Source organism: Lagenorhynchus albirostris, chromosome 5 (assembly GCF_949774975.1).
Source record: "Lagenorhynchus albirostris chromosome 5, mLagAlb1.1, whole genome shotgun sequence".
In the NCBI taxonomy this organism is placed as follows: Eukaryota; Metazoa; Chordata; class Mammalia; order Artiodactyla; family Delphinidae; genus Lagenorhynchus; species Lagenorhynchus albirostris.
The window spans coordinates 73,130,314-73,156,541 of NC_083099.1; the positions used below are offsets into that span (position 1 = coordinate 73,130,314).

General features: G+C 34.6%; 1 protein-coding gene across 7 annotated transcripts in view; it reads left to right on the forward strand.

The window, feature by feature from the left end:
- The window catches only part of DLG1 (discs large MAGUK scaffold protein 1), a 270,885-nt gene that overhangs the window by 103,191 nt on the left and 141,466 nt on the right, over window positions 1-26,228 (forward strand). For all 7 annotated transcript variants that reach the window (XM_060150350.1, XM_060150351.1, XM_060150347.1 and 4 more), the window contains one exon: window positions 16,768-16,866. In XM_060150350.1, the coding sequence (XP_060006333.1) occupies window positions 16,768-16,866 (99 nt within the window). The remainder of the gene's footprint in view (window positions 1-16,767; window positions 16,867-26,228) is intronic.

The following is a 26,228-nucleotide window of genomic DNA, read 5'->3' on the forward strand; positions in this document are numbered from 1 at the left end:
AATTTTTATCTGTCACGTCCCATGTACCTTGGGACCAACAAGTGGAGTTGATGTCTTCCTTGCTTATCATTGGTATTTATGGATGATTGTACCTCCTCCCTTTTAAAAATGTATATATCATCAGACAGTATTTTCTACTTCCCCTCCTTGTCTAGTCATCTGCATCTTTCACAATCACTCCTACTCATTGATGATTTGAACTGTCTTTTCTCTGTCCACTATTCATGTAATCATTCTTAGTGATTTTCAGTATCCTGGTATGATCCTTCCAAAATCTTGACTTCTCAGTTCTTTGATATCCTTGCCTCTAGGAGTCTTTATTTTTTCTTTCACTTGAGTGACCTGCTGAAATGGTTATATTCAAGACCTCATTACCATTGACTGAACCACTTACAAAATCTCAGCTGCAAGCATTTCAAACTGACTAGCACTTCCTTTCTTTTCAGCTCACCTCCCCTACAACAATTTTTTTTTTACCCTTTAAAGACTTCCAGCCCAACTTTTTATTATCTATCATTTCTTTCATGCTCTCACTTCCCTCCTTGCTTTGCTCACATTCCTTGGTCCATGACTATAAACACTGCCTTTCATAATCTTAACTCTCTTGCTCCTCTGTCACTTCATTGGTAAGATCTAACCTTGGTTAATTGCAACTCTGCCTCCTCCACATCAGCTCCAAAGCTGCCCATTAAACTTCCAATACCTGTTTCCTGGCCCTCATTCTCAATTGATGGTCTTATTCTGTATTCCATCCTGTTAAAATAAATGATCCACTTGTGTTCTTAAATCTCACCCTTCACTTCTGTACTAGATCTTCATTTTTGACTGTTCAGGGACTTGTGAAATTCTCTCTCCTCTTCATTGCATTGTCCGTCTTTCCCTCCATACTGGATTATTCCGATCAGCGTACATACCCGCTAAAATACCTTTCATTAAAACAACCAGCCAGAACCCCTCTAGGAGTAGACTGTCAGATCCAGTGATCAGTTCTCAATCTTTATTTTACTCGACCCCACAACAGCTTTTTACACAACTAACTGCTCTCTCCTTTAAATTCTCCTTTGACTCTTGAACACCATTCTCCTGATACTCTCCCTACCTCAGTTTCCTTTGCAGTATCCTCCTCCTCTTCTTACCACTAATAGTTAGAGTAACTCAGGGCATTAGTCCTTGAACTTCTCTCTTTTTATACTCATATTTCAGATGATCTCATCCAGGTGCCTTTAAATACATCAGTACTCATATCTTCAGTCCAGAGCTATTCCCCGTACACTAGACTTGTGTGTCTGGCTTTCCTACTCAGTATCTCCACTTGGATTAAGTATCTGAAAGTTAACATGTCAAAAACAGAGTTTCTAATTTTATTGTTCTCCCCCATCTTCATTCAGTGTACCAGTCACTGAGATGTTGAATATGAAAACCCTTGGAATAATCTTCTGTTCTTTTTCCCTTTGCTCCACATGCAACTTAATAGCAAATTCTGAGGGCTCTGTGTTTAGAATATATTATGATCTAACCACTTTTCACCACTTCTACAACTACTAATTCAAATTATTTAATTTGTTGCCTGAACTATAGCAGTAGATATCTATCTGGTCTCCCTAGCTCCATTCTATACTCTCACCAGTCTGTTCTTCACCCAGCAGCCAGAGTCATCCTTACGGAATGTCAGTTCTTGTCAGTACCTTGCTTTTTACTCTCCCGTGGCTTCCAATTTGATATATAATAAAATTCTAAATCCTTCTTTACCATAGTCCAAAAGGCCCTTTATTATCTAGCCCCTGGCAGTATCTCTAATCCCATTTCCTACTGCTCCCTCAATTACTTTGTTCCAGCTGTATTGGCCTTGTTCCTGTTCCTCAAATATATCAAGCATGTGGCCATCTCAGAACCTTAATCTTGCTGTTTCCTCTGCCTGGAACATTCTTTCCTCAGATATTCTCATAGTTCATTTCCTCACTTCCTTCAGATTTCTGCTCATCTGTTACCTTCTCAGAGGGTCTTCCTAGATTCTTGTCTAAGGTAGCAGGCACTTCTTCACTCCAAATGTCCCTGACTTCTTACCTTTTTAAATATTTTTCTTCATAGCACTTAATACTACTTGATTCTTTATTATTATATATTTTTAATCTGTCTGAATTCTCTCTTAGACCTTCTGTGAAACATATCACACTTTAGTGTTATACTGATCCTCTAGCTGATGATCCTCTTGTTATTTACCCTTATGGAAAGAAATACCCTTGAGGAGGTGAGACAGGGAGAGAAGAGGAGAAAAAACATTCGGTTTCCTTATAACTAGGATGAGTATATAATTCATCGACCAAACTTGGAGTACTTTTATGGAAAGAGGGAACTTCCCAGGCATACAGAGGCATGTGGTGTCATCATCTATAACCATTTATCTTCTGACAGTTCTACCAGGCAGCAGGTCTAAATATTCACACCAAGACATTTCCACATTGGACCGACACGGATTGGCCTAATCTTATCTATGTATGTTTCAAACATTTGGTCTCATGCCTAATAATAGTTGTGTTTTGAAGTGATAGATCAAATATATATATATATATTTTTTTCTTCATCTCTAAGGAATAAAATTGCTTATATTCAGTAGTATAATGCCTTTGTATTAAACTAAAATATATAGAGAGTAAGTAGATAATCCTCTTAAACGACTTTGGAAATGCCAAGTCTGATAGTAGAATAGTTTCCAGGAGAATGGGTAGAAATAGTCTCTTTGAGTATTGATTAACCAAGCAATCAAAGTTAGGATAAAAATTCTGTTATACTTGGTTGTGAAATGCTGTCTCTTGGCAAAGTTTAATTTCCTACTCAAAAGGCCAGTAATTTTGTAAAATTAATAACATTACTCAGATTTGGAAATTAATTGTTTCCCTTTTTACCCAAAGAATATCTACTCAAAAATATGTTTAAATGGTGTTTGAGACCCAGTCATTTGTATAGTTGGACACTTTGGAAAAGCATAAAGATGAAGATTAAACAAAAAGTTTACAATGGTTGTATTCGCTTTTAAAAAATACCAGATTGGGGCTTCCCTGGTGGCGCAACGGTTGAGCATCTGCCTGCCAATGCAGGGGACACGGGTTCGAGCCCTGGTCTGGGAAGATCCCACATGCCACGGAGCAACTTGGGCCCGTGAGCCACAACTACTGAGCCTGCGCGTCTGGAGCCTGTGCTCTGCAACAAGAGAGGCCGCAACAGTGAAAGGCCCGCGCACCGCGGTGAAAAGTGGCCCCCACTCGCCGCAACTAGAGAAAGCCCTCGCACAGAAACAAAGACCCAACACAGGCAAAAAAATTAATTAAAAAAAAAACAGATTGACCATAAAATCCATCAGTTGCATTCCTTAGTTTTTACCCAGATGAGTTGAACATTTATGTCCACATGAAAACCTGCACACTGATGTTTATAGCAGCTTTATTCATGATTGCCAAAACTTGGACGCAACCAAGATGACCTTCAGTAGGTAAATGGATAAATAAACTGTTACAGCCAGATAATGAAATGTTATTAATCATTAAAAACAAATGGAAAGATGTGGAGGAACTTTAAATGCATATTTCTAAGTGAAAGACACCAATCTGAAAAGGCTACATACTGTATGCTTCCAACTATATGACATTCTGGAAAAGGCAAAACTATGGAGACAGTAAAAAGATTAGTGGTTGCCAATGGTTAGGAAAGAGGGAGAGATGAATAGATAGAGCACAGAGGATTTTTAGGCCAGTGAAACTATTAGGTAGGGTACTATAATGGTGGATACATGACATTATATATAAATTTGTTCAAACCCATAGAATGTACAACACCAAGAATGAACCCTAGCGTAAACCATGAACTTTGGATAATAATGGTGTGTCAGTGTAGGTTTATCAGCTGTACAATGTACAGCTCAGGTGGGGAGTATTGATAGTGGTAGGCAGTGCATGTGTGTGGGCAGAGGTTATATGGGAACTCTGTACCTTCGGCTCTAAAAAATAAAGTCTGTTAAAATAGCAACATTGGTATCTTAAGGTGGATTAGATTGGCTATAGTTTGAAGAACTAAGTAAGTGAAATTTGTTATATAAGCTCTTTATAATTAGGAAGTGTGTTGCATTCATCTTTGTAGTTTCTATAGAGTGTCATGATTGTTAGATTGTCCTTTTGTCAAGGACAAATAGGTAAAAAGAAATTTCACAAGCTGCAATTTATGTATTTTAGTATGTATATTATATATGTGTATATGTGTATTTTTTATATATATATATATATATATAGTTTTAGAGTTAACTTTTAAAATAATGTGTTAATAACAGTGCTAAAGAATGACTGGCCCATATGCTTTGAGGTCAGAATAGGATATTCAGCCTGCACAACATTTTTTCCCTTTGCTTATTTCAAGCAGTGTTTGTTTTCCTGAGAATTGTACTCCATACCTCTTATCACAGCTGCATTTCAGTAATCAGTTGGGTAATGATTTGTTTAATATCAGCTGCTAAACCATAAGCTTCACAAGAGCTGGTAGTACAGATGTATGTTTTCTTCTCTTATATCCCCAGAGCCTAGCATAGTGAACGCCCGTGTTGACTGTTTGTTGAATGAATAAACAAATGTTAATATGTGTCTGTTTTCATTTAATCTGATGATGGCTACAGGGAAATTTGGAACTTCTAAATATGGTTTGGCCACTGTAAATTTCCCAAGCCATTTTTATATAGAACTATGGCTTTAAAATTAGCAAGTCTCCATTACAGGATTTTATAAAATCATGTATATTTCTAAAGTAATTCAAAGCCCTCTGTGAAAAAACTGAAGCGTATATCTTCTTAACATATGAAGAACTTAAATTCTTATTGTCAAAATTTGACTTAGTATCGTTTTCTTTACAGAGCTCTCACTGCGTTATTCTTTGTACTTCCTGGCACTGTTATTTAGATAACTTTTTCAATCCTCCATTTTCATATCAAAATTTAGAATTTTGATAAAGCTAAAAATAGTTGTGCAGACCATGTGGAGAACAGTAGCGTACAATTATCACCTTATTTTACAAACTTTAAATAAACTAACTGATGTGGCAATTTTACAGGCATATGCAAATCAATCAACAAAGACTGGACCTATTTTGTGCAAGTTTAAAGCAACTGGTGTCACATCTGGAAGCAGTGGAATTTTAGGAGAATCCTAAATACAACTTGTGCCCCTAGATAAATTTATTTAAAAGATGTTTTCCCCCTCACCTCTTAACAGGAGCCCTGCCTATTCATTCTTTATCCATTATTAAACCCCAATTTAGTCCTGTTTCTGAACAGTATTTTCAGTATTTTTGAAATCTGATCTGTGACTATTGACTCAGCCAGCTGTGGAGTGTGAAGAAATTATTATTATGACAAAATGGGACCAGCTGATTGCCTTACAGAATTTTTGTTGGTCCTGAGGAAAATAACTGGAGATTATAATCTGCAATTTGAATCAAAACATATCCCAGCGTAATTTTTCTGTATTTAACTCTGACTAATCTTGGTAGAACCATCTAATATATCAAAGCATTATAAATTTGAAAAATAATCAGTTTGTAAGTATTTTGAAAGATAAAGAATGGGATTTCCCTGGTGGTGCAGTGGTTAAGAATCCGCCTGCCAGTGCAGGGGACACGGGTTTGAGCCCTGGTCTGGGAAGATCCCACATGCCGCAGAACAACTAAGCCCGTGTGCCACAACTACTGAGCCTGCACTCTAGAGCCCGTGAGCCACAACTACTGGAGCCCGTGAGCCACAACTACTGAAGCCCGTGTGCCTAGAGCCCGTGCTTCGCAACAAGAGAAGCCACTAAAATGAGAAGCCCACGCACCGCGATGAAGAGTAGCTCCCACTCGCCACAACCAGGGAAAGCCCGTGTGCAGCAATGAAGACCCAATGCAGCCAGAAATTAATTAATTAATTTTAAGAAAAAGAGAAAGATGAATACCAACCTTAGGAATTAATTGTTTCAGCTATACTAAATGCCGTAGCAGAATTTTGGAGAGGGGAAATAGAGCAAAAATCGTATCATTCTAATCATTTTTTCCAAACTGAAAGGCTACATACAGTATAGATCCTAAATTCTTTCAGTTATAAGAACACAGCTTTACTATATAGGCCTTTTTTGTAAAAATATTTTAAAGAACTCTAGATGAAACTTGAAATATTCATATCTATTTATTGTTTTTTTAATTCTCTCATTCCCTTTTTTGGGGGAGGAGTTGCTTGTTTTTATTATCATAGGTTAAGCACTACAAGAGAATTAAACCAACTATAGTTAGTAAAAACTAATGTAGGTGTCCGAAGTTATATTCTGTTCTTTTCATGACCTAATCAAACTTTTTTCTTTTTTTGAACTATTTTGAAGAGACAGTGTTGTATAGTAGTTGAGAATGCTGTCTTTAGAGGATGATGGCCTGGGTTTAAATTTCTATTGTATTTATTAGCTGTAGCACCTTGGACAAATAACCTAAATTCTGAGTCTCCTTCTCCCACCTGCAGAAAACAGGGATTAAGATCTAGTGAAAATTAATGGGACAAACATGCGAAGCCCTTATTATAATATCTGACATCAGTAAAGTACCTATCATCATCATCATCATCATCATCTTTATCACCACTTTCACAACCACCATCATTATTCGTCCCACAGAATATTCTGGCCTTTTAAAAAGTGAGGAATCTGGAGATACGGAGAAGCAACCTCATTACAGAATGATGAAGAATTATGTTTTAACAAGAGGATTGGTAACCTTGACTGGGTCCAGCCAGGAAAAGAGAAACCACAGTAATTATTTTAACAAGGAAAATGTAATATGGGGGGGGTCAGTGTTAAAAAGGAAACTGAAGAGGAAACATGGAACACCAAGGTAAACAGAGAAGCAGCTAACCTCTGAGGAGGGACCTAGGGACCAAGTTAAGGTTAGTAGAACCCAGAAGTTTGGAGGAAGGGCACCACAGGTTTTAAATATGAGCTGTCAGTGATATTTACTTTCTAATACAGCTTAAAAAGGAAAGAGGTAAAAATCTTTGGGGCAAGTGTTCTTCACCAAGACATGTTTATTTTCAGTTGGGATATTATTAGGCAATTAGCTGTTGCTAGATAGAGAACAACATGAAACTGGCAATTTTTTGGCATTTTTGTATTTTGAAACTTCTAAGGTTATCAAATGGTAGAACATCTTGAACACTTTCTGATTGGTAGTGACCGCCCAACCACACAGAATCTTTTAGCAATATCTGCTATGTGTATAGCATGGGGAGGGAGGATGTACACAATCCATTCCGAGTCACTTTATCACTTTAGAGTGCTGATGAACTCAATCTCTTTTGGCAATCGCATGGTTTCATTCGTCCAACAAATGTATTAAATACTTACTGTGTGCTAGATACTATTCTAGGCACTGGGCATACAGGAGTAAATAAAACAAGAATCCACGCTCTTCTAGAGCTTATATTAAAGGGGGGGAAGACAGATGGCAAATGTAATTAAAATACGTAGTATGCTGGAGGAAAGGTAAAAAGAGAAGGCAACAGGAATGTGTATGTTTGTGTGTGCGTGGTGGGGGTGGGGTGGGGTTAGTAGAATAAGAGTGTCTTCAGCTGGAGGGCGATATTTGAGCAACGGCATAAGAGAAGTTATGGAGTTGAGCCATATGGATATCTGGGGCAAGAGCATTCTATGCAGAGGAAGAGTGAATAAAAACTCTGAGGCCAGAGCATGTTTAGAGTGTTTGGAGCACAGAGAGGTCAATATGGCCGAAACGCTGAGTGGGAGGAGAATAGTAGAAGACGACTTCAGAAAGGTAACAGCGGCCTGAATCACTAGGAACTTGTACAAGAATGAATAGAATAGGGTAAATATATTATTACTAGGAAGATTTAAGGGCCCGTTTTAGGTTAGTCATTATGGATTCCACGGTTGCGTATGTTTCTGTAGCCATAGTCTGATAAGATTGGGGGGTGGGGAGCAGGCAGCATATTGCAGTTGGTAGTTTCATACCTATTTGTTAATTATGTAACCACATCTTTGAATCCAATTTTTGGATCTCTGTCTACTTGAAATTTTTAGTGATTGTTGGCTCATCCTTCTACCAGTACAAAGTAATCAGCTGAATGCTGATAGAACACCATCTTTTTATAATGAAGGGATGACATACCTTAACTATCATGCATCTTGCAAGCAGAAATAGATCCGTAAACTAGATGTTCTGTGTGTGTGAGCTAACAAATTTGTACCCATGCTTCTATACTAGGATTGTTAATCACTACATCTATTTCCCTACCCCCCCTTTGTTATTTTAAAATCAAAAATTTATATTTAATCCCTTAGTATTTGTTAAAAAATGTATCTGGTTTCGTTGCTATTTGCTTCTGAGATAATTATGACACAGGTATCATATACAGCTGGTTCAAATAACATGGAGTTTATATTGAAGGTACTTATTTGGAGTAACTGTGGCAAAAAGAGCATTTGAATCAAATAAGAACCAGATCTAAGCAATGAAAAACACCTTTATTCTGAAGATACTGGACCCCTGTTAAGTACAGTGATTCCCAAACAGTTTTGATAAATCTGCTGTGCTGTATTTTATCCTTCTATAAACATACAAAAGGCTTGAAGTTTTTTCCCCTGGTTTCTCTTTTCCTCTTAGATAGCTTCTTTGACATTTATTCAGAGAAACATGTCTCATTACCACATAGTAGATATTGAAGCAAAGGAACTTGGATTAAGAATATTAAACTGTGCCATACAAAAACAAAATAAAATCCTTATTGACCAACAGTGGCATAGGGGTAATTTTTTTTCCTTGTTATCTAAGATATTGATAACAAAAGAGTTGCTATTTCATATATTTCATTTTCCGTAAATGTGGTATAAATTTATTTTGACCTTATTGAATCTTTGTGTGTATTCTAAGCTCAGTTTACCCCATTCATGTGACATGTTAATGTAAGGTGTAAACAATTATTAATTACTTGGTAGTATGGTATTAGTTATCTTTCTTCAGAGTTTGATCTTATGCTATGATGACCATTTTAATAAGCAAGAAAATAAGTGAGAGGGACTTCTCCGGTGGTCCAGTGGTTAAGGCTACGCCTTCCAGTGTAGGGGGTGCGGGTTTGATCCCTGGTCAGGGAACTAAGGTCCCACATGCCATGGGGTGCAGCCAAAAATTAAAAAGAAAATAAGTGAGAAAGAGTTTAAAAATATGTTCAGAAAGCCTTGTAAATCTATTGTGATTGGGTCTAACTATGATGTAAAAGATACTTTTTAGTGGCCATTGTTGGTGTTATTCTTAATAGTCCTTCCTCCCAACTTCCCATCAGTCACTAGATATACCAATTCTACATTCAAAATCTATCTTTATTTGACTACTCATGTCCATTTTCACCATCACCATCATTTGGTTAAAGCCACTGATAACCTCAGCTGGATTATTATAGCAGCCTCCTAATTGTTCCTTCTGTCTCTTCCTGTATCAGTCAGGAGTCAGATGCACATATAAAAAAAACACTTTAACTATTTTAAGCAAATAGAGATTTATTAAAGGTAACGGCGCTCAATTTATATATTGTTTTTCATTTATTGTTGAATTAATGGAAGTGAAAGAGGGAGGTACATAGTCATAAATGTAGATGTGCAGTACACATTAAGCATGTGGCTATACCTAACGAGGTTTCAGACCACTTTGTATCAAAATTTTTTTAAAAGCTGCTTTCATAATTTTAAGATCTTAAATGAAATTTAAAATGTAAAGCTGTGAATAAATAACAAGAATCTCTAAAAATTAGTTAAAACATTTTTCAGAAAGCTGTCATTTCAATACTGGCATTAAAAAGGTACTTTAAAAATATGTACAATCCAGTTACTTTCCTGGAATTTACAATTTTCTGCAGTGTTCTTTGAGACAGTGTTAATATTATAGCCTCTGTTGTCATGGAAACAAGTCTCTGAAGGCAGCCTCCGAGGCTAATGATTCCGTGGTGTTGCTATGGATAGAAACAGCTGAGACCGTTGTTAGTCACATGGTCAAGATTAAAAAAAAAAAAAAACAACTAAAACTCGTTGGAGCTGATCTTATTGAGTGATATATACAAATGGAGCAGGAGAAGGATGATGGCATAAAAGTCATATTGTCTAATAAAATATGTATGTAAGATTTTTGAAGTTTAAAATGCTTATGGTGAATTCCTTCTTTTCTGTAATAACCCACATATAATGGTTACTGTATATTGCTGCCTCATTATTTATATTAGAGTCTTAAGTTTGCCATTTTCCAATTTAGAATCTTGTTATACAACTCCCCAGAATTTTACCATGCTCTCAATCCTGCACTGAAAATAGCCTCTTGTCTCTTCATATGTATTATCATATCTAACATCTGTGCTGTTCCTCATCACTCAACGTTCATTTGATTAGATATTATTTGTTTAGCGTGGTATTTTTGTTTCATATGACCTAAATGACTTGTTGTTCTGTAATTCTGTGTTACCTGAACTGGTTATTGGCTGTGGCTAGGAAATTGTGTGTGTTGGTACCCATTTGGTTTTGAAGACTTTCTCAGCAGTATTTGCCTTTCTTAAGGAAGAAGCAGGGGCATATGTTCTTTTTCATAGTACTTGCTCAGTGCCCTGTAGAGAGTGGGGTGGATTCAGATGGTGTACATTTTTTTAGGATTTTTAAAAAATGGTATTCAGATCCTTTAGATTATCGTATCGAAAGGAAATAGATTTAGAATAGGCTCTGAGCCAGTATTACAGTGAGGTTTAAATGTAATATTAAAGAATTTATAGTTTATCATAAAGAGTTTTGGAGAGCAACTGCCTAATGGAGGAAATTTTTGTGCTTGGCCTTGAAATTTGATATAAGCATACAGCTTTGTCTTTTTTATGTTAAAATGGATTATTAATTAGCTAATAGCTGACCCTATTAAAGAGGCATAAAGAAACTTTTATAGGTGTTAGATATGTCTCCTACTTTGACTGTGGTGATTGTGTCACAGGTGTATGCATATGTCCAAACTCATCAAATTGTATACATTAAATATGTGCAGTTTTTGTATATCAGTTATACTTTAACACAGCTGTTTAAAAAAATTAAATAAATGATAAACTTTAGACTTTCTTGTCTTTGATATTTTGGATGACTACAGCCAGTTATTTTGTAGTTTGTCACTCAATTTGGGTTTGTCTGATGTTTAATGTTCAAGTTATGCATCTTTGATAAGAATGTCGCAGAAGCGATGTATTCTTATTACATCCCATCAGGTAGCATATGATTTTGATTTGTCCTGGTGAGTGATGTTAACTTTAAGATAGTGTCTGCTACATTTCTGCACTGTAATTAATAAATCTTTGTAGGGGAGATATGTGTGTGTATGTGTGTGTGTGTCTCACATTCAAACTTTCTTCCACTAGAATGAAATGGAGGGTTCATTCAGCAGCAATGGAAGTTTTAACATTTGTTGATGTTTCTTGAATGAATTATTACTATGGTGGTTGCCAAATGATGATTTTGTAACTCCATCATTCCTTCTACATTTCTTAATGGGCATTCTGCTGTAAGGAAATGCTCTCTCTTCTCTCTGTTCATTTAATTTTTATGTAATTATATCAGTGTAGACTCCTGGAGTCCTGTTTAATTCAGTGGGATTTATGTCATCATTATTGTTATTTATTTTGAGTCTCAAATTATTCTCAGTCTGACTGATAAGAGCCCTTCAAGCTGACTGCCAGTGTCCTTTGTCATGCCCTCGTTATTCTTCGAGCACCTCCTTATTTTCTGGAACAGCAGAATATTCTAGGCTTATATTGTACTTGCTGGACTCTAGCACTGGAATCAGCCATTTCTCCAAAGATTCCTCTTTTGTTGTTTTTTTTTTGAATCAAAGAATGGGTATTTATAAACCAGGATCTGAATGCCAAGTATTTTCATGCTCTTGAGGTGTTACTGCTCCCAGGTCTTCTCTGTAGACAGAGCTAGGGTATATATGTACATATAAACACATGCATTTATTTCTGTATTTATATATATTGAAAACCATGCAGTCATACAGGTACCTCCAAATCTAGTCTAAAACCATAGATTTCAGGCTAATTTTCTCCCTTTCCATATTTGTGACTCTGTTCTCTGACGTGAGGAACCTTGCTTCCTTTATCCTTGGATCAAAAATCCCCTGTATATAAGCAATCTCCTGTCACTGTCGATGCTCTAGGTAGACATCCTTCCCACCCAGCTCAAGATCCAAGAGATATCCCCACCTTGTTCCACTGGGGTCCCTGTACTTCTTGCCAGACTACTACTACTGCCACATAGATACTCCATCACACTTGGGATCCAGCAAAACACATCAGGCTGCTGCCACTACTTGCCCACATGGGATACCCTCCTCATCCTGCTCAGACTCCGCAACACCCTGCTCCAGACTGCTGCCACCCTTCCACTCCCTGTGCGCAGAGGCTCTCCTCACCCTGCTCGATTTCAACAACCTGTACTTTCCTATTCAAGAAGTCTTTGCCTACACCAAGATCCTGATATTCTATCAATACTATCTTTTAGAAACCTAATTTTTGTACATCTCTTAATTATGTCAGTAAGCCATCTGGAATTAATTTTAAGTATGGTGTAAGGGAGTGAAGAGGGTTCATTTCATTTTCCATATGTATATCCAGTTGATTTAGCAGCAGTTTTCTAAAATTATTGAAATATAGTTGTTGTACAGTATTATGTTAGTTTTGGGTATACTAAATGATTTGATATTTATGTACATCGTGAAATGATCACCACAGTAAGTCTAGTAACCATCTCTCCCCATACAAAGTTATTATAATATTATTGACCTTATTTCTTGTGCTGTATATTACATCCCTGTGACTTATATAACTAGAGGTTTATACCTTTTAATTCCCTTCACCTCTTTCGTCCACTCTACCCCCGCCCCACTGCTTCCCTCCCTTTTGACAACCACACATTTGTTCTCTGTATCTATGAGTCTCTTTTCATTTTGTTTTGTTTGTTTTGTTTTGTAGTGAGATCATGTGGTATTTGTCTTTCTCTGAATTATTTCACTTAACATAAATTCTTTTAAAACTATCTTTTTCTCTTTGTCATAAATTAGGAGTTAGAATCTCTGGGTTTTTCAAACATTTTTAAAAAATTGTAAGTATTCCATTGAAAATTAGTTAGCATTTAAATTATTTGTTTTAAGCTCATACTATGGAATTTGAATTTTCTTTTTCTATAGGAGCAATGTATAATTGGTGACTGGAGTCCCAAGTAAGACCCACAGAGGCTTTATTCCTAATGTCCTTTTTTTAAAAAATTGTGGTAAAATATACATAACAAAATTTTACCATTTTAACCTTTCTTAGTGTACAATTAATTCAGTGTCATTAAATACATTCACAGTGTTGTGCAGCCATCACCGTTGTCCATCTCCATAATTTTTTCCGTCATCCCAAACAGGGAACTGGTTTAGACTGGGAACATTAAAAAGAAAGAAAAAAAGAAACAAAATTTAATGGCTTAAAATCTCTTTCTACAGGATATAAGAAATCCAGGTAACAATAATCTAGCATATCTTTTCCTAATTCCTTACAGGTTACCTTTTGTGAGCCTAGCTCAGTTGTAAAATGAAGGGTTAAACTTGATCCCTAGCTTCTTCAATTCTAATAGTCTTGTAAAATCATTGAAATTTGTTAACACCTTTTAGAACAATTAATGGGAAACACATTTTCAGTTTATTTTCTAGAGAATGAGATGGTAAAAGATCATAATAATTGTTTTTCTCTTAATATGAATAGATCTTCCATCCCTCACCCAGCATTATAGCATCACTGTGTATTCATTGTTGACAACTGGAAAAGTAGAATTCGAAATAAAGAGGCAGGGGAGAAAAACCATTCATAATTCTGCCCTCAGAGGTTTACTTTTCAAACATTTCTTTCCATTTTTTGAATAAAAGCTTTATCTTCCCTTTTTTACTTAATGTCATGTCATAGGCAATATCCTTTATGACTTACAGGTGTTCTTACAGATTCTTGTTAACCGATGCATAATATTTAATCTTATAAAATTGTCATTATTTGCTCAGCCCTTCCAACACCTTATATTTAGGATATCCTACATTTCCCCAAGTATAAACAATGCTCAAAAGAATATAGTGAGGGGGCTTCCCTGGTAGCGCAGTGGTTGAGAGTCCGCCTGCCAATGCAGGTGGCACAGGTTTGTGCCACGGTCTGGGGGGATCCCACATGCCGCGGAGCGGCTTGGCCTGTGAGCCATGGCTGCTGAGCCTGCGCGTCCGGAGCCTGTGCTCCGCAACGGGAGAGGCCACAACAGTGAGAGGCCCACATACCGCAAAAAAAAAAAAGAAAGAAAGAAAGAAAAAAACAAAGAATATAGTGACTGTTAAGACATTTGCTTTTTGAATTATTCCCTTAGGATAGATTTCCACAAATACTAAGTCAAAGAGTTGGAACATTTTTAAAGCTACAGATAATTACTTAGATTGCTTTTTGTAAAGTTTGTATGAAGTTATATATCCAGCAGCACTGTGAAAGGACATGTTTCCATGCATTAAAATTTTTTTGAGTTTTTTAATTGTGGTAAAATACATTTGCCATTTTAACCAGTTTTAACTGCACAATTCTGTGGCATTAATTACATTCCCAATGTTGCCCAACCATCACCACTATCTACTATTTCCAAAACCTTTTCATTATCTCAAACTTACTTTGTAACCCTTAAGCAGTAAACTCCTTATGCTCCTCTCTCCCTGGCCCCTGGTAACTTCTAGTCTATTTTTATGAATTTACCTATTCTAAATATTTCATATAAGTGGAATCACACAATATTGACCTTTTGTGTCTGGTTAATTTCACTTAGTATAATGTTTTCAAGATTCATCCATGTGTAGCATGTATCAGAATTTCATCCCTTTTTATGTCTGAATTAATATCCATTGTATAAATATACCACATCTTGTAGCTGTTTATCTGTTGATGGACACTTGGATTGTTTTTACCTTTTGGCTGTTGTGAATAATGCATCATTGAACACTGGGGAAAAGTATTCAAGTCCCTCTTTTTAGTTCTTTTGAGTATTTACCTAGGAGTAGAATTGCTGGATCATATGGTAATCCTAGGGTTAGTTTTTTGAAGAACTGCCAAACCAAATTGTTTTCCACAGTGACTGCACCATTTTGCATTCCCACCAGCAGTTTTTGAGGATTCCAGTTTCTGCACATCCTTGCCAACACTTGTTACTTTCTGTTTTTGTTTTCACTTTTTTATTACAGCATCCTGGTAGGTATGAAGTGATATATCATTGTAACTTTGATTTACATTTCCCTAATGAATGATGCTGCTGAGTATACTTTCATGTGCTTATTGGTCATTTGTGTATCTTCTTTGGAGAAATGTCTGTTCAAGTCCTTTGCCTAATTTTTAATTGTCTTTCTGTGGTGAGTTGTAGGAGTTCTTTATATATTCTTCATGTTAAACTATCATCAGATGTATGATTTACAAGATTTTCTCCCATTCCATGCGTTGTCTTTCCCCTTTCTTGATAATGCCATTTGGTGCACAAAAGGTTTTAATTCTGATAAAGTCTAATTGATTTTTTTTTTACTTATGATTTGATATCATATTTAAGAATCCATTGTCAAATCCAAGGTCATGAAGATTTATCCCTATGTTTTCTTCTAAAAGTTTTATGGTTTTAATGCTTATATTTAGGTCATTGATTAATTTCCAGTTAGTTTTTATATAGGATGTGTGGTAGTGGTTTAACTTTATTCTTTTGCATGTTGCTATCTGGTTGTCCCAGCACCATTATTGAAGAGATGCCATACATTTTTGATAAATCTTGATTCATTTGATTGACAGCAAAAGGTCAACATTATAATTTTATTTTGTATTTATCAATGAGGAAAAGCATAGTTTCAAGTTTGGCAATTGGTTCTTCCTGTTTTAAGTGTCTTCTAATGTACATTGTTTTCTTATAGATTTGATTTTAATGTTTTTCTTATATATGTAGTATATGTCATTGGTATAGCAAATATTTATTAATTAATCCAGTTTATAGAGATTGGGACTCGTTACAAGACACCTCTTTTGTGTTCCAGTTACACCTTTTTTTAAAATAGTAATTAAGCTTGATTGAGTATAAATATCAAAACTTCTTAGTTTAAATTATGTCACTAGAGTTCCCACTTAATGACTTTACAGGCAGGTTTAAGACAGGTTATTACAGTTCTTGACAGTAGAGGTTAACAGCACAGATTCCTTAAAATGATATAAATTCAGTTTTTAAGTCCTTTGAATCTTCTGTTTGTGGATTTAAAGGCCCCAATTGCCTACCTCATGGGCTAATGAAATTACTTTTGATTCTTTGAATGCAAGGAGGAAAGTAGTCAAATATATACTGAATGCTACAAAAATATTTTGTAGTCTGTCTGTGAAGTGAGTGTCTTGCCTCCCAGTGGAGGAGTATTGTTAAATCATTATCTTTTATTATTTTCATTTAAACATCTAAAGAGTAGTCACTCGTTTTAACTACAGAGTTATTAAAATTATTATTGGTGGTATAATTGAGCGTTTTCTCATTTAAGTTGAAGTAATATATTATTTTACCTATTTCAGTTATTTCTGAAAACTATAATTTATCTTTATGACAAAACTTTCTATTATGTTTCCTTTTTATTTGATATTTTTCCTGATTTTTTGTCGTTGATGATTTTTAGCCAACAGAAGCTGTACCTCCCTCTTCTCCCACTGTCCCTGTGATCCCTGTCCTGCCAGTCCCTGCTGAGAATACTGTCATCCTACCCACCATACCACAGGTTTTTATTAGTTTTCTTTTTTCTTTATAAAAATTTCATTTGTTTTTAATGTTTCATTTGTATTCTTTTCAAATCATTTTAACTATTTCTTTGTTAGATTTGGTAATTCACGTTGGGCTTCAAACGGTATTTTTAGGGAGTTAAATATCTGGGATTTAATATAAAATGGGTTAATATTTGCCATTTTATTAGGTTATCTGTGAAATAAGATACATTCTAAACTTCATCATATTGAACTGCCTTAGATTTGTTATCATGCCTTTTATATTTGTAAATCTGTTCGAAACAGTTTTTTAATTTATTTGCTTTGGGAAATTTTGTTTATTTTCTAAAGATAATAAAAATAATTGTCCTCCTGATCTTGTACTGGATGTGTCATTTTATATATAGCATTTTGTTTTCTAGTATATATTTATCTTTGGAAATACTCATCTTTCTGTCACTTGGTAGGGTAACATACTTCACATTTATTATTTAAAAACAATAGCTAATGTATATAAAGTGGGGAACTCTTCGTGGTATCTTTGCAACTTTTCTGTAAATCTAAAACTATTCTAAAATCATAAGTTCATTTTTTTAAAGTTAATGTATAACAGTCAAAAAATAAAATGAAACAATAGCCAAATGTCAGAGAATCTGAACATTTTTAGCTTTCAGAGCTTTACTTAATAGTTCCAAGGGATGGTTTATTAAGACATTAACTACCCAACCAACAGAGTCATCCAAAGTTAAAATAATGATAGTATTATTATGTATAATAATAGTGATCTTTGGTGTGAAAGATCTCAACCTCATTTAAAGTGTAAATAAATGCATCTTTAGGTATTTTTATTATTATTCATCTATAGCATAAAATCTAGTAAAAATGGTGTTTTTGCTGTGAAAACACAGTGTCAAAGTAAGTCCTATTGTGGGAAAAAATGGGTTATCAGCTGTGATTGTTCACATCTCAGTGCCCTTCCCCTCTCCTAAAAATGAAAATCAGTAAGAACATTATACAAAATAGGATTCTAGGGGAAATTATAGGTATTACACTAAAACTTCAGTCCATGTTATTATGTTATTGCTTCTATATAATCTCTGACCCTTTATGAAAATCATTAAAAGTCAAATCATTGTAAAACTACCAAGAATTGAATAGATAAGTCCAGCTGGATATTTCCTCTGTATTGCAGAGAAGAAATTGAATTTATAAATATAATTCTACATAAGCAGCCAAAGCGTTATTGTAATAATGTAACACCTTTCCAAGTAACTAGGATTTAGTAGTACAATATTTTTTGAAGTAGGACGTTTGAAAGTTTATTTTACTCTTGTCACCTCAATTTGTCTTTTGATGTTAAAATAGTTTTCTAGAATCCTTTGAAATTTTGTAGTAGTTTCTGTTCTTATATTCAATAGGGAACCAGTCCTTCCAGTTCAGAGTTCTCTGACTTATTTACTCCAGTGTCCCTAACTTAGCATCACACTACACTTGGAAATTGTTGAGGCATTGCATAGCCATGTAGTTATAAATAAAGGACTTAGAGTCAGATTGATCTGGTTTAGAATTCCAGTCCTACCACTTAACTGGCTGTGTAACTGAGCAGTTTACTTAACACTGATCTTCTCTTTACTCATCTGTAACACTGAAGATGATAGTACTTACTTGAAATGTTTTACAGTGATTGAAAGAATAAGAGTGTGTGTGTGCAGCTGGCACATGATCTTGGCTATTTGTGTTATTAGTGTTGTTTCATATTTCCTTGAGACAGTAAACCAAGGAACAAGTTAAAAAAACAAATGAACAGAAGAGGCTTATTTATACTACCTAGCTTCATTTTAGGTTTTAAATATACTTACAAAAGTCCAAAAGTAGAGTAGTTTAACCATTGATGTTGTTTATGTGAGAAGGCTGTGGGTGTGCCTCATTTTCCAGAATAAGTAAGTGTGTGCCGAGTAATTGAGTATAACGTGCATTATAAAATTAATAAAAGTGATTAAAATATTTGTCCCCAATTGAATTTTGAAATCTACACCTAATACACAACCTGATTTTAACATTTTAAATAGATATTTTTCTTCTAAAGATCTACTTTATATTTTAGATGCATCAGGATGTAATAGAAATAGAAACAGAAGATACAAGATTTAGATTCTAGTCCTACTTTGTGACTCAAACAAGTTACTTAACCTCTCTGAATTTCTACTCCCATCATCTATTCAAAAGGGTGGCTGACGCCTCCCTGACTACTTCAAAGTGAGTTTGAGGACAGATAGCTAGGTAGATGATAATTTTTTTTAATATGTCTTTGATTATTTGTAGAACTTTAAACTTTCACAGTACTTTTATATTGATCATGTCATTTAAATTTTATGAAAACCCTCTGCAGTAGGAATTATCATGCTTATTACTCAGAGTGGTACAGAAAAGGATACATTGAATGACTTTTTGAAGTTGCAGAGAGAACCTGGACTTTATGGTGACACCTGACCCTACCACTTCCTGGCCTCACCCTTGCCTGGGTGATGGTGGGGACATTACTCAGTTTCTCATAGCCTCAGTTTCTCCACATAGAAACTGAGCACATAGTAGTTGTATAACAGATGCTAGCTCTTCCTGCTGGAGATAAAATCATATAATCTCTATGATACTGGCCTATTAAATATACACCCAGAATAAATACTCTGCTTTAAAACCAGATTCTTTAGACCTCCTTTTTTACCAGTTGTGAGGAGCTATCGGGTAATTAAAGTGTTGTTGAAAATGCTTTAGAGCTAATTTTGTGTGTTTGTATGAAAGTCTCTGTTCACACGCAAACAGGTGCTTTGGAGGGATTGGTTTTTGTTCAATTATTTGTTATTGTTCCAATCATGTAGATACTAAGATGAATGTAACATTGTTCTTGTCCTCTAGGAGCCTACTTTCTGTTTATGCAAATCATAACTTAACAAATAACTCCCACATGACATGACAGTAGTTAACGTTAGAGGTATAACCAGTATAGAACATCCTGTTGCTTCTGGATAATTCAGGTTCCACAGAACATCTGAATGTTGACTCTTAAATGATTTGATCATTAGTATAATCTAAAGCATGGTTTGATCCATTTTCATTTTACTAGTAATCTTAAATAGAATAGTATACTTGGATTGCCTTGATGAGCCTTTTTAAGCCACACACTAATATCTGACTGCAGTGCCACTGTTCTATTTGTGTTTTGGGTTTTTTTGTTGGTTTTATGTTGGTTTGTTTGTTTTTATATTATTTTCAAATCATTTCAGACTTACAGAAAGTTGCAAGAATTGTACAAAGAAATTCCATATACTTTGACCCACATCTCCCAATTGTTAATATTTTTACCTGCCACATCTGCTTTGTCATTTCTGTTCTTCTGTAATTGAGTATAATATTATTTTTTGTAAACCAGTTAAAAGGAATTTTATTCATGCCCCTCTTACCGCTAAATATTAATACTTTACAATACTAAATATTTTTCCAAAGAACAAAAATATTACCATAGTGCAGTGAGCTAAACCAGAAAATTAACATTAATATAATACTACCCACTGTAATTCTGTTTTGCCAGTTGCCCTAGTAATGTTTTTTTATATGAAAAACAAAAAGGTACTTTGGCCCATCCAAGACCACAGTTAGTTTTCATGAGTCTACTTTAATCTGAAGTAGCTACACAATCTGTCTTTCATGTGTGTGACCTTTTACAAGGGAACAGGCTAGTCGTTTTGTAGAATATCCCGCAATTTGTGTTTTATGCATTTTAATAATTAGATTGAGGTCATATATTTGTTTTCCATTTTTTTAATTGTGATCAAATACACATAATGTAAAATTTACCACCTTAACTTTTTAAGTTTACAGTTCAGTGGTATTAAGTACGTTCATATTGTTGTGCAAACATCACCATCATCCATCTGCAGAACTTGTTTCATCTTGCAAAACTGAAACACTATACCTATTAAACACTTAATTCCCCATTCCTCCCCGCCCAGGCCCTGGCAACTACCATTCTACTTTCTGTGTCTATGGTTTTGACTCAAGTACCTCATGGAAGTGAAATCATAACAGTATTTGTCTTTTTGTGGCTAGCTGATTTCACTTAGTATAATGTCCTTAAGGTTAACTGTGTTGTAGCATATGTAGCATCAGAATTTCCCTTCTTTTGAAAGCTAAATAATATCCCATTTTATGTATATATGAGACTTTGCTTATCCATTCATCTGTCAATGAACAACTTGAGTTGCTTCCACATTTTAGCTCTTGTGAATAATGCTGCTGTGAACATAGGTGTACAGACACCTCTTCAAGACCCTGCTTTCAATTCTTTTGAGTGTATACCTGAAAGTGGAATAACTAAATCACTTTGTAACTTAATTTTTAATTTTTAGGGGAACCATCATACTATTTTCCACAGTGTTATATCATTGTATATTCCCACCAGTGGAACACAATGGTTCCAATTTCTCCACATCCTCACCAACACTCCTTATATTCTCTTTTCATGATAGTAGCCAGCCTGATGGGTATGAGGTGGTATCTCATTGTAGTTTTGATTTGCAGCTCCCAAATGATTAGTGATGTTGAACATCTTTTCATATGTTTATTGGCCATTTGCATATCTTCTATGGAGAAATGTCTATTGAAGTCCTTTACCCATTTTTGAATTGCATTGCAGTTTTTTTAATTGAGAGTTTTAGGAGTCTTTATATATTCTGGATATTAGTTCCTTATCAGATATATGATTTGCAAATATTTCTCCCATTCTGTGGATTTCCTTTTTAATTTGTGGGTGGTGTCATTTAATGCACAGAACTTTTAATTTTTAGGAAGTCCAAATTGTCTACATTTTCTTCTGTTGCCTGTGCATTTGGTGTTATATCCATTGAATCACTACCAAATGTAGTGTCCTGAAGCTTTTACCCTGTGTTTTCTTCTTATAGTTTTATAGTTTTTTAGGTCTTTGATTTAGGTCATGGGTCCATTTTAAATTAATTTTTGTATATGATGTTAGGTAAGGGTCCAAATTCAGTCTTTTGCATTTGGATATCCAGTTTTCCCAGCACCATTTGTTAAAAAGACTATCTTGTCCCCATTGAATGGTCTTAGCACCCTTGTTGAAAACAATTTGACTATATATGTGAGGGTTTATTTCTGCAGTCTATTCAATTCCATCGGTGTATGTCTGTCTTTATGCCAGTACCAAACTTTTGAGTACTGTAGCTTTGTAGTAAGTTTTGAAATGAGAAAGTATGAGTCCTCCAGCTTTGTCTTTTTCAGAATTATTTTGTCTATTCAGATCCCTTGAGATTCCATATGAATTTTAGGTTGGATTTTTCTATTTCTGCAGAAAACATTGGAATTTTGATTGGGATTGGATGAAATCTGTAAATTGCTTTGGGTAATATTGACATCTTAACAGTATTAAGAGGTCATGAACAGGGAATATGTTTCCATTTATTTCTGTTGTCTTTAATTTCTTTCAGCAACGTTACAGTTTTCATTGCACAAATCTTTCACCTCATTGGCTAAGTTCATTCCAAATTATTTTATTCTTTTTGATGCTGTTATAAATGGAATTGTTTTTGTAATTTTCTTTCCAGATTGTGTATAGGAATGCAACTGATTTTTGTGTGTAGACCATATCCCGCTACTTTGCTAAGTTTATTAGTTCGAACAGGTTTTTGTGTGGTTTCTTTAGGGTTTTCTACATGTATGATCATATTATCTGAAGACATAATTTTCCTTCTTTCTCATTTGATTGTCATTTATTTTTCTTATTTGTCTAATTGACTGATTTTTAATACTGTGTTGGATAGAAGTGGTGAAAGTGGGCCAGCTTGACTTGTTCCTGATCTTAGAGGGAAAGCTTTCAGTCTTTCACCATGAAAGTATGATGTTTGCTGTAGGTTTTTCATATACGACCTTTATTATGCTGTGGTGGTTTCCTTATATTCTTAGTTTGTTAAACGTTTTTATCATGAAAGAATGTTGCATACTGTCAGGTACTTCCTGCATTGATTGAGATGATCGTGTTGTTTTTTTCCTTCATTCTGTTGATGTGGTGTATTACATTGATCAGTTTTCATATGTTGAATCATCCTTGCATTCCAGGAAAAAATCCCACTTGGTCATGGTATATAATCTTCTTAATATGTTGCTGAATTCAGTTTTTGTTGAGAATTTTGGATCAATATTCATAAGGGATATTCGTCTGCAGTTTTCTTTTAGTGTCCTTGCCTTTGACCTTAGTATCAGGGTAATGCTGGCTCATAGGATGAGTTAGGGAATGTACCTTCCTCTTCAATTTTTGGGCAGTTTGAGAAAAATTGATGTTAGTTCTTCAGATGTTTGGTAGAATTCACCAGGAAAGCAATCAGATTTCAAGGGCTTTTATTTGTCAGGAGATTTTTGATTACTGATTCAATCTCCTTATTAATTATAAAGTCTATTTAAATTTTCTCTTCATGATTCAGCCTTGGTAGGAGTTTGTCCATTTTGTGTAGGTTATCCAATTTGTTGGCTTACATTTGCTCATAACACTCTTATAGTCCTTTTTATTTCTGTAGAATTAGTAATAATGTTCCCACTTTCATTTCTGATTTTAGTAATTTAGTCTTCTCTCTTTTTTCCTTAGTCCATCTAACTAAAAGTTTGTCAGTTTGTTGATCTTTTCAAAAAAACAACTGTTGGTCTTTTTTCTCTATTATTTTTCTGTTCTCTATTGTACTTATCTCTGCTCTAATTTTTATTATTTCCTTCCTTGTACTAACTTTGGGTTTAGTTTGTTCTTTTTCTAGTTCCTTGATTTGTAAAGTTCGGTTTGTTGACTTGAGGTCTTTCTTGTTTTTTAAGATAAACGTGTAGTTGTAAACTTCCCCCTTATCACTGCTTTTGCTGTCTCATAAGCTTTGGTATGTTGTATTTGCATTTTCATTCATCTCTTTAAGTCTTTTCCAGTTTGCTTTTCTTCTTTGATTCAGTGGTTAAGAGTATGTTGTTTAATTTCCACAGCTTGGTGAATTTTCTAGCTTGCTTCTATTATTGCTTACTATCTTCATCCATTTTGGCCATAAAAGATACTTTGTATGATGACTTTCTAAATCTACTGAGACTTAATTTGTGGCCTAATATATGGTATATTCTGGAAAATGACCCAAGTGCACTTGAGAAGAATGTATCCTGTTGTTGGACAGAATGTTCTAAATATGTCTGTTAGGTCAGGATGCTTTATTGTGTCGTTTAAGTCGTCTTTTTCCATACTTATCTTTTGTCTGGTTATTTTACACATTATTTTGAGTGGGCATTGAAATCTCCAACTATTATTGTAGAACTGTCTACTCTCTTTAATTCTGTCATTTTTTTGTTTCATAGATTCTGATGGTCTGTCATTAGGTACATAAATGTTAGTAATTGTTACATCTTCTTGCTGTTTTGAACCTTATATTAATATATAATGTCCTTTGTCTCTTGTAACTTTTTAAAATTTAAATTCTATTTTGTCTAATGTTAGTATAGTCACTCCTACTATCTTTTGGTTACTATTTGCATGGAATATCTTTTTCCACCTTTTCACTTTCAATCTGTTTGTGTCTTTGGATCTCAACTGAGTCTCTTGTAGACAACATAGAGTTGGGTTATGTGTTTTTATCCATTCTGCTGTTTTTGTTTTTGTTAATTGGAGAGTTTAATCAATTTACATTTAAAGTAATTACTGATAAGGAGAGACTTCTGTCATTTTGCTGTTTGTTTTCTGTATTCATTATAGGTTTTTTGTACCTTATTTCCTGCATTAGTGTCTTATTTTTTGTTTGGTTGATTTTTTGGTAGTGAAATGTTTAAATTCCTTTCCCATTTCCTTTTGTGTGTATTCTTTAGCTATTTCCTCTGTGGTTACCATGGGGATTACATTTAACATCCCAAAGTTATAACACTCTAATTTGAATTTAAACCAGCTTAACTTCAATAATATAAAAAAACTCTGCTCCTTTTAACAGTTCCATCCTCACCTGTTTCAGTTGTTGATATCACAGAATTACAACTTTATACATTGTATGTACAAAAACAACAATTTTTAAATGCATTCTTTTAAATTATGTAGAAAACAAATGTAGAATCTCAAAGCAAAGTTACTATGATACTAGCTTCTGGACTAGTAATTGATTTTAGTTATTTACTAATGTTGACTTCACTTCTGTACTAATAAGTAGCTTTTAGACTAATTTTTTAAATATAATTTAAAAAATATTAGTCTCTTAAATCATGTAGGTAACAAAAAGTGATGTTACAAAACGCTATTAAAATAATAAGAGTTTTTTTGTATTTATCCTTACCAAGGTCTTTATTTCTCCAAACACCTCAAGTTGCTGTCCTGTGTCCTTTCATTTCAACCTGCAGGATTCCCTTTAGCATTTCTTTCAGGGCCAGTCTATTGGTAATGATCTCCTTCAGCTTTTGTTTATCTAAGAATGTCTTAATTTCTCCCTCATATTTGAAGGATAGTTTTGCCAGTCTTGGTTGGCAGTGTTTTTCTGTTAGCACTTTGAATATACCAACCCACTGCTTCCTGACCTCCAGAATTCTGATGAAAAATCTATTAATATTATTGAGAATTCCTTGTATATTGAGTCACTTTTTTATGCTGCTTTCAAAATTCTCCCTGTCATTGTCTTTTCAGGAGTTTGATTATAATGTGTCTGAGTGTGAATCTCTTTGAGTTAATCCTACCTTGAGTTTGTTGAGCTTCTTGGATGTTTATATTCGTGTCTTTCATCAAATTTGGGAATATTTTAGCCATTATTTCTTCAGATATTTTCTCTGCCCCTTGATCTCTCTCTTCTTTTTCTTGGACTCCCACAATGTGTGTGTTGGTCCACTTAATGATGGCCCACAAGTCTCTTAGACTCTGGTCACTTTTCTTCAGTCTCTCTGTTTTCAGACTTAATAATTTACGTTGTCCTATCTTCAAGTTTTCTGATTCTTCTGCGTGTTCCAGTCTGCTCTAGTGAATTTTTCATTTCAGTTATTGTACTTTTCAGCTTCAGAATTTCCTTTTGGTTTCTCTTTAGGTTTTCTCTCTCTTATCTCCATTTTGTTCATACATCATTTTCTTGACTTTGTCTACCTTGTCTTTTAGTTCTTTGGATATCTTTAAGGTGGTTCTTTTAAATCCTTTGTCTAATAGGTATGCCGCCAGCTCTCTTTCAGAGACAGTTTCTTTTTTCTTCTCTCTCTCTCCTTTGAATGGACCATATGTTCCTGTTTCTTTGCATGCCTTGTGATTTTTTTGTTGTTGAAAATTGGACGTTTGAATCTTATGATTTCTCTGGAAACCTGATTCTCCCCTTTCCTAGGGTTTGCTGGGTGT